The sequence below is a fragment of the Chelonia mydas genome, chromosome 6, assembly GCF_015237465.2.
Source record: "Chelonia mydas isolate rCheMyd1 chromosome 6, rCheMyd1.pri.v2, whole genome shotgun sequence".
NCBI classification, from domain to species: Eukaryota; Metazoa; Chordata; order Testudines; family Cheloniidae; genus Chelonia; species Chelonia mydas.
In genome coordinates, this window is record NC_051246.2 from 92837186 (window position 1) to 92853636 (window position 16451).

General features: G+C 49.5%; 2 protein-coding genes across 6 annotated transcripts in view; one reads left to right on the plus strand and one right to left on the minus strand.

The window, feature by feature from the left end:
• Nucleotides 1-891, minus strand: part of POMT2 (protein O-mannosyltransferase 2) — a 51003-nt gene extending 50112 nt beyond the window's left edge. For all 3 annotated transcript variants that reach the window (XM_037900743.2, XM_043548542.1, XM_043548544.1), the window contains exon 1: nucleotides 590-891. In XM_037900743.2, the coding sequence (XP_037756671.2) occupies nucleotides 590-891 (302 nt within the window). The remainder of the gene's footprint in view (nucleotides 1-589) is intronic.
• GSTZ1 (glutathione S-transferase zeta 1) lies at nucleotides 848-16446 on the plus strand. 3 transcript variants are annotated; one of them, XM_037900744.2, is made up of 10 exons: nucleotides 848-978; nucleotides 2473-2547; nucleotides 6745-6796; nucleotides 7810-7877; nucleotides 8978-9058; nucleotides 9600-9725; nucleotides 10310-10388; nucleotides 11647-11699; nucleotides 14132-14181; nucleotides 15026-16385. In XM_037900744.2, exons 2-10 carry the CDS (start codon nucleotides 2527-2529, stop codon nucleotides 15150-15152), a joined length of 657 nt encoding a protein of 218 aa, XP_037756672.1. In that variant the 5' UTR covers nucleotides 848-978; nucleotides 2473-2526; the 3' UTR covers nucleotides 15153-16385. The 3 variants fall into 3 exon arrangements, with proteins under 3 accessions (XP_037756672.1, XP_043404481.1, XP_037756673.1); XM_043548546.1 differs by lacking the exon at nucleotides 848-978 and adding an exon at nucleotides 13926-14005 and having other exon boundaries at nucleotides 1292-2547; nucleotides 15026-15125; XM_037900745.2 differs by lacking the exons at nucleotides 848-978; nucleotides 2473-2547 and adding an exon at nucleotides 6212-6317 and having other exon boundaries at nucleotides 15026-16446.
• Nucleotides 16447-16451: the final 5 nt, after the last annotated feature.

A 16451-nucleotide genomic window follows, 5' to 3' on the forward strand; every position in this document is an offset into this window, starting at 1 on the left:
AGGGGGGCTGGCATTCCAGGAGCACCTAAAAGTAAAGAGTGGGTTAAACGTTTATTTGTTTTACGGAAAACACAAAGTTCATCTGTAGGCTGAGGGAGTGCTGAAGATGCAGCGCCTAGGGACATTTAAGGTGTAAATCCGACCCTGAGCATCCCGAACCTGGAAGTGTCCCTGCTGCCCATAACCTCCACGTTATCCCTCCCCACCCCCCCGGGCTCACATCCTCAGTCAGCGAAGCAATGGGGCTTGACCATCTGCCAGCTGCGGGATGTTGAACCGCTACGTGACGACTGTCAGCGGGGCGAGCTGGGCCCCTTATATGCCCTGTCCCACTCCAAGGGTCCAACCAGCCACGGGCAGGCGCCTGTCGCTGCCCGCGGATCGCTGCCGTGCTTAGGCGCAATGGGGGCGGTAGAGAAAGCAGCCCCAGCCCCAGCCGGGCCGCGAGCGCCTCACCAAACCCCCATTGCCACGTGGCTAGCGCCAGCGAAACCCAGCACTCGGACCCTCCCGCAAAGAAGCCCCGCCCCCTCCCCCGCGGCCTGACCGCCAGCCCCACCCCCGTTGCCATAGCGTCGCGGCCCCTCACCAGACGTGCGGCGGCTCCGACAGGCGGTGGAAGCGGGAGGCGAAGCTGAGGAGGGTGACGAAGGCCAGCGGGGCCCAGACCCCGACTGGAGCTTCCAGGGGAGCCCAGGCCCGCGGAGGGGGAGAGGGACGGCTCGGCTCGCCCGCCGGCCTGCGGGGTCGCCGCTGCCGGAGCCCCCCGCAGCGCGGGCCCGACTCGGGCTGGCAGCACCCCGCCGCCAGCGTCATCCGCGCCCCGACACGAGGGAGGCGCCGGCGGCCGCGCACAGCATCAAGGGAAAGGGAGTCCGGGCCGCAGGGCATGGCGGGAAGCGGAGTTTGGTTCCCTCGCCGGGCATGGTGGGAGATGTAGTTCCTGGCGCCGGAGGCCGAAGCGTCACCGCGGCTCAGGTGGCAGGTTCAAGCGAGAGCCGGGTCGGAAATGCCACACAGCGGGCCCTGCGCAGCGTGAAAGGAAACGGCGGGGACCCGTCACCTCCCCGCGCGCCCAGCCGGCACCCCGAGATTGCCCTGCCCGATCCCCCCGTTCACCGACAGACACCTCTAGGCATCCCAAGACTGCCCTACGTGCCCACCTCCCCCATTCACTGACAGACCCCCACAGACATCCCATGACTGCCCTGCCCACCCTCCCATTCAGACACCCCGAGACTGCCCTGCCTGCCTCCCCTTCACTGACAGACATCCCGTGACTGCCCTGCCCAGCCCTCCCCATTCACTGTCTCTAAGGTGCCACAAGTACTCCTTTTCTTTTTGCGAATACAGACTAACACGGCTGTTACTATGAAACCTGATAGACACCCTGTGACTGAACTGCCCTCCCCCCCCATTCAAAAATAGACAAACCATGACTGCCCTGCCTCTCCACTTCCCATTCACTGACAGACCCCCAGACACCCCAACACTGCCCTGCCCCCTTCACTGACAGACACCCTGTGACGGCCACTCCCCATTCACTGACAGAACCCCACAGACACCCCGTGACTGCCCTGCCTGCCAGTCACCCCCACATTCACTGACAGACTCCCACATCCAGTGACTGCCCATCAGTGACTCCCCCCCACACCCATTAACTGACAGACTCCCCCACACACACCCAATGACTGCCCTGCCCCTCACCGCGCATACCCACTGCCCCCATTTGCTGACAGACCACCCAATGACTCCCCTGACCACCCACTGTGCACACCCACTGCCTCCCATTCACTGACAGACCACACATACACACACACAGTGACTGCGCTGTCTACAAACAGCCACAGCTCATGTACATCATGCCCACACCTACTGCCCGCCCCCATTCACTGACAGACCCCACCCACCACACACATCTCGTGTGCACACAGTGTGCGCACATCCATTGCCCATCCCCATTCACTGACAGACACACCCAGTGACTGCCCTGTCACTGCTCACACACACATCTGCTGGGCACACACAGCACTTGCAATATTTGTCATGCCTATACAATGGTGCTTAATTGATCAGATTCACTTTTATTGCTAGCCAGGTTCACTTTCTTGGTTCTTTACCTGTATGCTGCACTCTCTGCATTGCAATTACTTTGGGGGGGGGATGTTTAAATTCAAATTCTTCACTGAAATTTTAGAAAATAATATTAAAACATTTCAGTTAATATGAGGATTTAAAAAATCTTTTCCTCCTTACAAAAATCTAAACTTTGGGCATAAACTAGCCAATCAAGATGCTTTAAGACCTGGAAAAGCAGCTAGAACTACTACTCCCAGAATCCCAGCAACTGGCAGCATGGCTGGGGCCTCATGTGAATGAGACTGGCAGCAGTAACAGACCTATAGAGAGCACGTGAAGGAGGCTGTGTCAGCCAGTGCAATGTTAGCATCTGTGTGACTTCTGTTCATTCAGAGGCGGAGAGACAGAACAGAGCGAGACAGAACAGAGCGGTGCTGAAAGTGCAAGATGAGTGCTGCCTTAGTGAAGGTATTTACTGCTACAGGGCCCAGAGACAGAAAGCAGAATTGGGGCTTTTTCTTTCACTCTGGCTGCACAAAGAGAAGCTCTTACTTCTCCTACAGATAATGCAGCTTCAGCTGGAGGATCTTAAGGTTAATTCAGAAGCATCTGAAGTGCAGACTGTGCTTTTTCAAATAGGGATATAGCTACCCTCAACCCCACATGTTTTATGGAAGATGGGTTGAAATTGTGGCCCCTTGATCAGATGTAAGTAATCCGGGGATTCAGTTTAAACCCTGAGTCCTGCAATATCCCACACAAAGGCAGACCCCTATGCCTGTACAGAGCCACACTGACTGCACTTGGGCTTTGCCCAGGTAGAACAACTTGAAGGATCGAGACCTAAGTTAGTATCTGGTGCCTCCACATAGACATCTCCAGGAAAGAAATAAACTGCTTAGTATAAGGACAGCTGCAGAACGCAGAAAATTTTGTAAGTGATCAGATCGGCTTTCAACATCTAACAAGAGGCATCCCCCCAGATGGCATGTGTGTTTGTGGGGAGGGCAAGGAATTTGGATCAGAGTTTAAACAGCATGTGCAGCAAATGAAATAGAACCATCATAAATTACGATATATGGTATATTTGGTATATTTTCTTCTCCCACAACCTATAGTAGTGGAACCCTCTGCACATGTATTGGGTGGTTAAGAGCGGAGTGATTTTGGGTTATGATCTGATAAATGATAATTAACAAAACACAGGTGGAGAGTTTCAGATGGTTTCTAACCCTTGGGCATACCTCACAGGACCACTTTTTCCGTCTCTAGTCCTATGTTATCCATTGTTGTCTGGGCTGCTGTCTTGAGGCAGGTAATGCACACAGGGCTGTTATAATGTTGCGCTCAGAATCAACAGATGGCCAGGATGCAAAGAGCCTGGTTGGGCTGATACAGCCTGAGACATATAGGTATCAGTGAGAGCCTGGGAAGAAGTGACACTTGGAGGGAAACAGGGTTACAGGGACACGCTGCCCATGGTGCTCCATGTTGAGCCAAGAAGTTCCCACTGAGCCTCAAGAAGTATTGCTGCATAATTGAACCTATATGCTGTGTGGGCTGTATGCCCCTATTAAAGATGTAAGCTACTGCAATATGATCCATTTTAAGCCATGTAGGATGTAGCCTTCAACTGCCCCCAGCTGTCAATGTGATCCTCAGCTGAGCAAAGTTTGGGGGGAAGAGTCAGGTTATTAGCCAGTGAAATGAGCTCCGAGGTATACGTGTCACCAGGAACACTCCTTCCAGCTGATGCTCTCTAAGCACTTTAAAGCCATCAGTGCATTAAGCCTCACAGCCTCCTAGTTAAGTAAGAGTTCTCATCCCCCATTTCACACATAGAGGTTATGTCCTGGGTCATGTACTGCAACACCACAAGCAGAGCCAAGCATAGAACACAGGAGTCCTGACTCCGTCAGCTGCTCTGTTCTTTATCCATACTACTCCCAACCTCCTCACTAAAGAATGAGATGTGAATAGAAACAACAGTCAATGGTTCTTCTCAGTGAAGGAGTTTAGGACTCTTCGTGAGGAGAGAATAATATGATTGGGACTTTTCAGCTTGGAAAAGAGATGACTAAGGGGGGATATGATAGAGGTCTATAAAATCATGACTGGTGTGGAGAAAGTAAATAAGGAAGAACTAGGGACAAATGAAATTAATAGGGAGCAGATTTAAAATAAGCAAGAGGAAGTATTTCTTCACATAATTCACAGTCAACCTGTGGAACTCTTTGCCAGAGGATGTTGTGAAGGCCAAGACTGTAACAGGGTTCAAAAAAGAACTAGATACATTCATGGAGGATAGGTCCATCAATGGCTATTAGTCAGGATGGACAGGGATGGTGTCCCTAGCCTCTGTTTGCCAGAAGCTGGGGATGGATCAGTGGATAATTACCTGTTTTGTTTATTACCTCTGGGGCACCTAGCATTGGCTACTGTTGGAAGACAGGATACTGGGCTAGATGGACTTTTGGTTTGACCCAGTATGGCCGTTCTAATGTTCTTAGGGTCATGAATCTTCTTTGGAATCTGATCGCACTTCTGCACACCCAGCATGTGACTGGGAGGACTTACTGCCCCGGATCTTCTCTTCACCGCCCCTTTTTGGGCCTTTTCACATCTCTGGAAGGCAGTGTTAACTTGAGCTGCCACTGGCTCAAGTGCCAAAGGGTCCCAAGTTGTAAAGTAAATGTGATGCTTTCCCCTCATCCCCAGGGGCCTTGAAACTAAAGAGCAAGGTCATCAGCATGACACAATTTACATGCACGACACTCAGTTAGCAAATGATCAGGCATACTGCAGAAACAGAGAGAGAGAGAGAGCAAGCAGGAAAATGACAGGTTTCAGAGTAACAGCCGTGTTAGTCTGTATTCGTAAAAAGAAAAGGAGTACTTGTGGCACCTTAGAGACTAACCAGTTTATTTGAGCATGAGCTTTCATGAGCTACAGCTCACTTCATCGGATGCCACAAGTACTCCTTTTCTTTTTAAGCAGGAAAATGTCTTCCTTGACTGGGAGGTTACAGCCAGGGAACAGAGAAGCAAAGGGAAGATATTGCCAACTCCAAGTGTTCAAAAATTCTGAGCAGGATCCCAAAGAAAGATGAACAAAATTAATACATTTTGGATGCTTTTTCTTTGCCTTCTGGTTTTTGATTCCTTAGAGTTTGTGGTTTCCAGTTTTGATCTGCAATCGTGACAGCTAGAAAGTTACTATTTTTTTAAATGAAAGCTGAGATTTTCACATAATCTTATGACTCCAGGAGCTGAGGCTTTGTGAAAATCACCAAACAGCATGAATGTCACAGGAAAATCCCAAGAGCTGGCAACATTGCAGCATTCCTTCCTTCCCTGCCCTCCTACCAGCCATTCCTCTGGTGAACTTTGGCTGGGATAATTCAGTCAAACATTTACATTCTGTAAACAGTTTAAATTAATCTAATATTTAGCTGTGAAAATGATTTAGTGCTTAGATACAGGACTGGAACTCAGGACTCCTGGATTTTAGTTCTGGTTCTTCCATTGTCACACGAGTCAATGGACAAATCACTTTCTCTCTCTGGTAGTGTTCCCTTCTGTAAAATGGGGATATCATGACACTGCATTTTTTGGGGGGGGGAAAGAAGGGGTGGCATGTGAGAGTTAATTTATTAACATTTTTGAAGTGCTTTGGGGTCCTCCAAAGGCAGGAGCTAGAAGTTTGTTATTCGTTAATAAGAAATACAAACAAACCGTGTGTACAGAGGAGGAACCTTTGTTACATGTTATACACAGTGTATTCCCAGTTTTACACAAAGACAGTCCCTGCTTGGAGGAGCTGGCATCTTTGTGATAACAGAAACTCTGTTTTTAGAACCTGCTCTCCTTTTATTATCCCACCGAGTTGTATTTCTGCACTGGCAGCTTCCAGCAACCCAAAAGTCTCTCTAAATATTTTATCCATCGTGACAAAAGTCAGATATCACAGTGATGGGCTCAATATAGCAACCTAAAGAGAATTATAGGTGTGGCTAGTACAGGGTATTTACTCACAACAGAACTGAATCCTGCCAGCTTCTGTTGCTGAAACTTCTGAACACAGGAAGCTATTAAGAATTTGGATTCTGGCACTTTTCTCATTGGCTGTAGGGACTGAGCCTTCCCCCACACCAGCTGAGTGAAAAGAAAAGGCAGGGTCATGTGGCTTTCACTCTTTGGAGTGAACTGCACACACAGACCATGGATTCCTCTGGAAAGGTGAGATCCAACGGGTTTAAAGCAGCTGTGGGAGCTTCCTTGGTTCCATAGTTAAACTGGAGATTAGCTTCCCTGCACTCAGTACTTGCTTGGATGAGTAACTTCTGTTCCATATTGGAAACATGCATGTCGGTGAATGGCTCAAAGGGCTGGCTCATGCCACTGAGGTTTCAAATGGAGCTTCTCATTGTACACAAAAGGGAATTTTACTTTAAAAATCAATGTCATGATAAAGAAGCCCACATCTGAAAGTGACAAAGATGTTTTGAAGGGCCCAAACTCACCTGACTTGTAATGTTGAAATGTAATGTTGAAATGCATCAAACTTGGTCAAATTTTCAAAGGGGCAGAGGAAAAATGCTTCCCTCTAGCTGAGAAACTGCTACCATTACCATCATGTAATCCACTCTCCTCTCTCTCCCCTCAGCCAGTTCTTTATAGTTATTTCCGAAGTTCCTGCTCCTGGAGAGTGAGAATTGGTAAGATCTGGTGTTTACTACTTCTTTGCTCTGGCACTGTCAACACACCACCTTTCTTGAACACTAATTCCCTTCACTAACCAAACTAATCAGTGACCCACTGAGTGAGAGAGAGAGAGATCAGCAGACGTGCAACTGAAAAGACAGTGACGGTTTCCTCCACTTCTCCAGCGGGAGGAGAGAGCAAACACCAGAATCAATTTGCATTTGGCGAAGGGGAAGGCTAGTAGGGGATCAAGAGAATAACCATTTCATGTACCCAGTTGAAACTCCAGTGACCATGGACAGACAAGATACTTACTGGAGCTGAAGGAATATTGGTGTGTGTTTGTTACAAACTTTTAACCATCTGCCCACCTTTAGTAGTATAAGGGGGGATCTCTGCTGTCCTTTCTTCTCAGCTCTGGACTCTCAGTAGTGGGCTCTGGATGGCTCCCCCTGCCCTCAATAGTTCCTTTTTTATTTTCAGACACTCTCTGGAGCTAGTTAGAGGGACATATTTCCTTCATAAAGCTAATGTAATCCAGATACCCACATCTCCCACATTCTTTAAAGAGGCCTCGTGTTCTGTGCTTGCAGTGATACCGCCTCAAAGTGTGTGATCTTATCTGATCCTGCAAGTTAAGCAGGGTGGGGCCTGCTCATCACTTGGATGGGGACAAGTTAAAACAAGGTTTTGCCAGAAGTTACATGGGTGACACAGGGCAGTCTCCCTTGTGAGCTACCACTGACCCTACACCCCAAGGTACTGTAATGCAGGGCATAATGGGGGTTATTCAATAGGATGTTAGTACTGACCTCTGTGCCCCAGCAAAGTACTAGGGGGCACTGCATGACAGAGCCACTGTCTTACATAGCAGCTCTAAAACAACCAATCTGAAGGGAAAGGGGTTTCTTGTTTTGTTTTTAAATACTCTTCAATTGAGATTTTAAAACTTTATGAGCCCATTTTCCTTGGAACCTAGCTTTTTAGCTCTCTCTGCCTCTCAATCTATATGTTGTGTTCCCTCTAGCACTGGCTCTGAAGGGAATCGCCTATGATCAGGAACCAGTGAACCTCCTGAAGGATGGAGGACAGCAGGTAAGAGGGCAGCTACAGTCAGCCTCTCCCTAAGCTGGCACACAGGCTAAGCCTAGGCATCACTAGAAATTTGGCAGCCCAGGATTATCAGAGGGCAAAGGAAATGGGATATATGTTGCCTGCTGTAAAAAGAGCTGTCCAATAGCTCACTTCAGACTTTTTTCCATAGCTAACTGTAGCCTCTGACCTCTTCAGCATCCCCAACTCCCTTAAGTATAGGCTGAGATCAAGAAAATGTCCTGAAACTCACATGTATCAGGCCATAGAGTTGTCTCTCCATGGGAAGGGGCATTAGCACTATTGCTTGGGGGACTTAAAACTAGAACTGGACAGCATGCTAGGGAAGCTCACCGTCCTGCCTTAGCTTCCAGGAGGGAGGACGAGAGAGAGAGAGATTGCATGAGACCTAATAGTTTCCTTCCGTCTCTAATGTCTCTGACTGACATTATCCAGGAGGCTGCAGGGAGGCTCTCTGCCTTCAATCGGCATGGGGGAACCAAGCTCATCAAGTGCTGCGATTTCCAAGTATAGTCCTGGGTTGTGGATGGGTGGCACCAGAAAATGGAGGCATTTGTCCCAGAGATGCCTGAACCACACTGTAGGGAGTGACTGCCTGGAGCACAGGTAGCCCTGTAGCACCACTGAGGCAGAAATCTGCATATGACAACATGGCCAAGCCAAGAATAAGGATAGTGCAATTGCACTGCTGCGGGGGATCAGGGATGGATCTTGCCTTGTCACTTGGGTCAGTGGATAATGTGGGGGTAATGCACCTGGAGTGACCCCTAGGCCCCAACAGGAGTGCCTCCTGGTGCCCAAAGGAGAGTCATAATGTACCAGGACCATTAGGCCTGAAGCAAAGGAAGGAGCCAAGGAGAAAACATAGTGGAGAAGCCTCAGGGTTTCAGCAGTATCAGAGAGAGCAAGACTGCAAATCCATTTGCAAGCAGGGGAATTGGGAGACAGGGTAGCTCCCACCAAACAGTCGGACATGGAGAGATAATATACAGAGCTGTGAGACCCTTGAGGCTTTCCCTTTCAGAGAGGAATACTTGGCTCTTCTTGGCTACAGTATCGTAATCCCAGTGTCTTCTCTCCAGTTTTCTACTGAATTCCAGGTAGTAAATCCAATGCAGCAGGTCCCAGCCTTGAAAATCGATGGCATCACCTTGTCTCAGTCGGTGAGTAGCCCAGCCAGCTCTGCCCATTAATCATTTACTGTGTCCTGCTGCCCAGAGGGAGGACTTTGCCCCCACAGAGTGCCTGGTCTCTGGGTTAGAGAGCACAGAGTATCATTCTGTGATGAGGAAAATGGTCCCGGCTGGGAAGCGTATACCAACCAGCGCCTGCAGGGAGACTGCCAGGGGAAGTTGTCTTCCTCTTCAGATGAGAGATTACTCTGTATCAGGCACAAAGGCACCTGATATTAGTGATCACAGCTCAGCTGCTGTCTCAGAATCCCACCTTTTACTGGGTAATTTGTCTTTCCGTAGCTTCTGCCAGGGAGAGAGATCACTTGTGAGATGAGCCAGGAGGGCTCCAGGTTCCTCAGGGAGTTTTTCCACATCACAAAAGCACACTATTTGGCATGGTGGTAACCTCTGATCAGAAGAGGCCAGACCTCAGACAGGAAATCTGTCTTTAACTCCTGCTCCTTTGCTATGCAATGGGGCTGGCCTCTCCTCCCCAGCCCTCCAGTATCTTACCCATGTCTCCTTGCAGCTGGCCATAATTCAGTACCTGGAAGAGACCCGGCCTAACCCCAGGCTGCTGCCTCAAGATCTGAAGAAGAGAGCCCAAGCCCGCATGATTTCGGATCACATTGTTTCTGGCATTCAGCCCCTGCAGGTACTGTCCTGTCACAAACAGGCGGATGGGACTTCCAGATTGGGTTTGCAGCTGTCTGTGACTCTCAAAGATTGTGACAGTATCATTCTGTTGAAACTGTTGATGGGAAATAGAGTGGCAGATCTCACACAGACATTGGCATAGGATCGAATCCAGGCTCAGCATGGTTAGCAGCATCTACCTGTTTTGCTGATTGAAAACAGCAAGGCACGTCCTGCAAAGACCACATGCTCTGACCCTGAGAAACGTCCATGGTTCCCAGGGCTTCTATTCAAGAAGAGCTGAATTTACAAGCAGCGCAGCAGGTTCCAGTTGCAGGGGTTAATGCCTCTTGGCAGGGGGCAGAGAGAGCTCCAGGCAAAGAAGTGTGATGTTTTGTAAGAAGGGCAATTCTGAGAAAGAACTGGGATGTGTGGGCCTGTGATTCAGAGACTGAAACCTCGAGTGACCCAAAGGGCTGAGTTTGGGACTGGGGATTAGGGACTGACACCGTATAAGTCCAGCTGACCCTGTTTTGTGTATGGCCTGTGGCACGGTTCAGCCTGCTGGATCAAGCTAATTTGGGGACTCTTTGGCCTCCTCAGAACCTGAGTTTCCTGAAACAAGTGGGAGGGGAGAAGAAGCTGGAATGGGCTCAAGGCTCTATCGCACGTGGTTTCCAAGGTACGTCTGCATTGAATTAATCAGCACATCTGCAAATAGCACAAAGCACTTGATGAGCAGTCTGTTGGGCGATCTGGTCCAAAGTCCTGCTTTCTACTGCACAGGAACAGAACAATAAACCATCTAGTCTGGTATCATCTGCTGCCATGCTGGAGCAGACCAAGGGCCCATCTAACCCAGAATCTCACATCCGGCAGTGGTTAAATATCTGATGCTCCAGAGGAAGCTCAGTGCTGCATCTGGAAGCAGGGAGGAGGGGATTCCTTCCTGACTCCTGTAGCAGTCCGCTCACACCTTGACACACAAGGACTGACAACACTTAACCTTTTATCCCAGCTGTCACAGCAGATGCCTTTTACATTTATATAAACCAGAGATCAGCAAGTCCCCTAGCGAGCTGGGCCGTTTTGTTTACCAACCGTGTCCGCAGCTCCCACTGGTTGCAATTCGCCGCTCCAGGCCAATGTGGGCTGTGGGAAGTGGTGGCCAACACATCCCTCGGCCCGCACCACTTCCCACAGCCCCCATTGGCCTGCAGTTGCGAACTGCAACCAGTGGGAGCTGCAATCAGCTGAACCTGCGGACGTGGCAGGTAAACCGGCCCGGCCCACCAGGGGGCTTACCCTGGCAGGCCGCATGCCAAAGTTTGCCGATCCTTGATATAAACTGTACGACCCTTTACTTTAAATGGTACTAAGCTTGTTGCCTCAATATCCATGGCAGAGTGTCCCACGGGTTAATTCTAGTAGGCATAAAATACCATTTCTATTTCCTCTTCAATAGGTTGCGTTTAATTTCACTGTGGGCCTCCTTGTCCCAGTGCCCTGGGATAGGGCTATAGGAGTCTGACTGGCCCTCCCTGCTTCACTCAGTTTATACCCCTGTATCCTGAACCTTCCTGTTCTTCTTCTTTCCAGTTCTGCTCTTTAGTCTCTGTGTGGGGAAGCCCCTCTCCCTGCCACTAACAGCGGAGGCAAGGGGCAGAGGGGAAGAATAGGAAGCCTATTTTGTCCTTTTGAAACCATCTTGGGTCCAAAATGGCTGAGTCCAAAGCACCCTCCTTCCTCAGCTCCAGTGAGAGTCTCCTTCCCTGTAAGTGCTGCCCTGGGTTGCTTTCTTCTAGCCCAACTCGGGGTACTTTGGTGCACAACACTCAATCCAAAAGGCTGCTGGCAATCTAGCTCTTCAGCACACCCCTTTAAGCTGCTGAAAGTGGGAGTTGCTGATTCCTGACCCAGTGTACTGTCTCTTTCTGCAGCTCTGGAGCAGATCCTGCAGCACACAGCTGGGCGCTATTGCATTGGGGATGAGGTAAGGAGATCAGACAGAGCACAGCTTGCAGAAGGCAAGGACAGCCTAGCATTTATCTGGGACTGGGTTAAAACATCTCCCACACAGTGGTGGAGGTCAAAGGCTTTGGGCATAGAGGCTGTGGAGTCCCAGCACAACCACACCCTGTGCTTGAGGTATATGCAGACAGAGCATTCCCTAGGCCTCATCATAGAAAGCAGGGCTGCATGCATCCTACTCAACCCCTTGCCTGCTCTCCTTCCCGAGCTCCTCCTCCTTTGGGGAGTAGCCATGTCATTGCATTTCACACAGGAGGAGGACAGCTCTCCATTTCCCAGCTCTGTGGGGATGGCAAAAAACCATGGGCTATAAGAGACATTTGCTTGGCCCTGTCCATATGCTATCTATCTGATTAGATAAGATAATGGGAATTGGCTGGAGATTGGGGAATAGGATACAGTGTCTTTCATCTCATGGGCCTCGGATCCAAACTAGTCTATCAATAGAAACACAGCTGTTTTCATTCACCAGCAGGTTAATGGCCCCCTGCATGAAATGACTTGTTGACACCTCAGTCCTGTCACTGGTGGGTAGGCATCTGCAGCACAAACCAGCCAACTCAGTGGCCATCTTGCTAAAGTCTAAGGACTAAAATCCCTTTGAGGTGGCCACACCTGGTCCAAGCAGTGGCTGTGGTGATGCCCATTGACACAGGACTCAGTCTCCAGCCCTGCCACGTCAGCACCAAGTTATCACTAACATTTTAAAGAAAACCAAACAGCCTAACCAGTACAGCTCATTTTGCTACCATTTCCAGCCAGAGCAGAAAGTATGAGAGACTTCAGCTGGCTGCCCAATCCCTTAGCTTAACGTCCTAGTCCTGCAGTTGCTTCACCCCACTAACCCATGGGAGGAAGCTTGGTTTGGTAGCTAAGGCACTGGACTGGGACCTGATAAGTCTTCAGCTACGTTAAGGGCATAATAAAGAAGCTGTTCTTAATGTCCACTGAAGGTAGGATGAGAAGTAATGGGCTTAAACTGCAGCAAGGGAGATTTAGGTTAGATATAAGGGGAAAATTTCAAACTATAAGGGTAGTTAAGCTCTGGAATAGGCTTCCAAGGGAGGCTGGGGAATCCCCATCACTGGAGTTTTTAAGAACAGGCTAGACAAACACCTGTTAGGGATAGTTAAGTTCACTTGTTCCTGCCTCAGTACAGGGGGATGGACTTGATGACCCCTCGACTCCGTTCTAGTCCTATATTTCTATGAAGAAATCTGGGTAAATTCCTTGCTCTGCCACAGTGTCATTAAATGACCCTGGGCAAATCACTACTCTCTCTATGCCTCAGTTCTCCATCTCTAAAATGGAAATAGTAGTACTTTTCCCCCCACTCTTTGTCTGTCCTACTTAGTTTGTAAGCTCTATAGTGCAGGGACTGTCTGTTAAACTGTGTGTGTACACATACAGACAAGCACAATGGGTCCTTGGTCTTGGTTGGTTCCTCTTGGAGCTATTGCAATGCAAATAATAAGTGAGGTTCACTTATCACGCATCCAACTCTCCATCCCCAACTGGCTGTCTCCTCCCTCTTTGGAGGGGCACCTGGATTTGTTTGCACAGTGGCAGAGTTGCTCTAGGAATCTCATGGTGCAGGGCTGAACTAATGAATTGGTCCCCATGGTGCATAATCATGCAGCTCTCCTGGGGCCAATGGTAAGCAGCTGCAAGTGATTCCCAGGGTTCCATTCTGCATTGTTCCCATGCCCAGCAACTGAGCCAGCTTGCAGAGAGAGAGACCTTCTGTGCAGCCCTGGAGCTCCCAATTCGACCCTTTTGTGCTGCATGGAAGCTGGTAAAAGAATAATTGCCCTCCCTCCAATGTGGAAGGAGCAAACAAGCTTAGTTTCAACATGGCAACACCCATCCCAGTAGAAAGTGGGCTGAGAGCCTACAAGCCCCCAAAAGGCATCAGAAAGTAACAATTTATGGTCACTACTGTTCCAGATAGCCCTGGGGCAGCTGCCCTAGAGGTGAAATGCTTTGTATCCCACCCCCACCCCCGAGCCAGTCAGGCCCCTCCTCTTTCATTTTGTGTAACACCTGGTGCCAGTGGAAAGTAAACACTGAACATTAACATGTACAATCATTTTCATCTGTCAGCAGGTCACCTCTCCTGCACTGGCATGGATTGGGTTTGGGGTAGCTGTAGTTTGCAATTGAAACAACCACCCACTGTTGATTTCAGGCCCTGAAAGGAGCTGGACTGGGAGGCAGCCTCCTGCTCTTCATAGGGCCCACTCTAGCATCAGAACTGTACAGAACAGGGTGAGTGCTGAGAAGGGCCTTTTGGGAAAAAAACGGGCCTGCCAAGCTGTAGCTCCAGCCAGTGCACTAAAGGGCAGTAGGGTGGGTTTTGAATTGCTTTGACCAGTTTTCTTTGCTCCATTGCAGGTTTCCATAGCTGACTTGTGCTTGGTCCCTCAGGTTTACAATGCTGAGAGGTAAATGACGGCTGGTCAGCTCCATTAGACCCCATTTCTTGCACCAGAGGCCCAGTTGATGGCCAAGCCTGACCTCTCTCCTGTTGATGCTCAGGCCAATTGGGATAGCGCTCCCCACCCCTCAGCTTACATCGCCATCAGGGTATTCTTCTCACCATGATTTTTTCATTTCCTAACCCCTGTATCTTTTGAGGGCTCACAAAAATGAGGAGCTGGGATTTCTTCTTAAGACAACCCAGAGCAAGACTGGCAGCTGCCCTCACATGAGCTTAGACAGGCCAGATTCTGTGTCCCTACCTATGCAGAAAGCATAGGAAACACAGCCTCTTAGGGCTAGTAGAAGCCCTTATTGAAAGGGCCTCTTGCAGCCAGAACTGCAGTGTTGCACACTGTAGGAGAGAGAAGATACTTGGATACCATAATGACTGGCAACCTTATTTAAAAAAAAAAAAAAGGGGGGGGGCGGGGGGAAGAGGCTGTAACACCAGTGGGGGCATCCACTCTAGAAAAAAAAGGTATGTTTCTTGCCACATGCTAGCCAACACAATGTAACACACAGGAGGTAAAATCCTAGTGAAGACAAGACTGCTTTCACACATTAGCAGGCCAAGGTAGATCCTAGGGATGAGCTTAGCTAACACATGATCAGAACACACCTTTTTTCCTGGTGCAGACTAGGCCCCACTCTGCCAGATGATTCTCCCCTGCTTGACTTTTCTGGAGCTGTGTGCTGATCATGTTGCCCTGGGTCCGTGGAGCAGGGATTCTGTAGAACTCCCCCTTAGTGCTTGCTGCTGGACTGTCTAGCTGGGAGTATCTGACTGCATCTCTCTTCCCTTTGTAGATTTAAAGTGGACCTGGCTCCATACCCCACGATAACCAGAATCAATAAAGCCCTTCTGGAGCTAGAGGCATTCCAAGTGAGCCACCCATGCCGGCAGCCCGATACCCCCGCAGGGCTGCGAGCCTAAGGCCTTCCTACAAGCGGGCTCTGTTCCTCTCTAAAGCATGAGGGCAGGGGTGGCAGAGAAATGGATCACACCCTGCTGGAAAAGGAAAGCCACACTCAAGTGCCCAGCAGGCACCCATAGCACTGATGCATCCTTGCCAGCTGCATAGGAGAAAGAGAGCGAGCACCACTGCCCCTTTACTCTGAAAGTAGCTATGCGTGGCCCATTGCAGACCTGAGTACGGTAGGGAAAGATGATGCTTACCCCAATCAATGTTTAACTACCTTCAGTCTCACCATGCAGCAGATTAAAGGAGAAACATCAATAGCTATCTTGAGCGCTGCATTTGTGTGGCTTTGGACCCAGGAATGGGCTTGCTGAAGATATCTTAACTCTTTTATTGTGGAGGGTGAGGGCAATACCCTTTAACAGGAAATGTTCATAGCAAGATTGAGTTGTACCTATGGGACAAGGCCAGCTTGAGGATGCCTCACTTTCACCAGCCATGGAAGAATATCAAAGAACCACTCAGCGCATAGAGTAAAACTAGGCCATTAACACACTAGGCCTGATTGTCCTAGCACCACACCACAATTACAGTAACCCCATTGACTTCAGTAAATACCAATTTACATGGGTGTAAGTGCAAGGAAGATCAGGCCCGCCCTCTCGTCCTGCAAACATAATGAGCGCTAGACCCAAACCCTGGGTCTCTCTGCTCTTGAAGGGAACAACTGACAGCTACACTACACCATGCCTGCCATGCCAGCATGAAGGAGATTAGTTGTCCCAGGCTTCTGGGTGATCTATATGTCTTCCCTTCACCAAGCAGCAACCTGGGAGAACTAGTCTCCCTCACTGCTGGCATAGCAGCCAGCTCTCCCCTTAGCCAAAGATGACAACGTTCTCTTCCCCATCCCCAGATGGCATGCCACTTACACCCAGACATCACACAGCATCAGACACTTTTCAGCCACTTGTAGAAAGCCAGTCACTCACTTTCTAGCAATACTGTCCCCCTTCCTTCCCAAGGGGAGATTTCTGGGTGGTAAATTCTCATTCATTCCAAGCCAGAAGAACCCCATTCCTGGATGGCAGAGAGGAACTGCCAAGTTGCAGCTGAGATCGAGCCAGCTTTGGTGGGTGACTCACATCCCCACTTTACAACCCTCTCTTCAGAGGCTGCAGCAACCCCCTCTTCTCACCCAGCTAAGAGTGAATATATGGGGTCACCTTCATTTCTATGCCAATAGCCATCTGCCCAACAGAAGTTGGGATTTGGGGCAGAGAAGAGAAGTGATATACGGCAAGAGAGGAAAG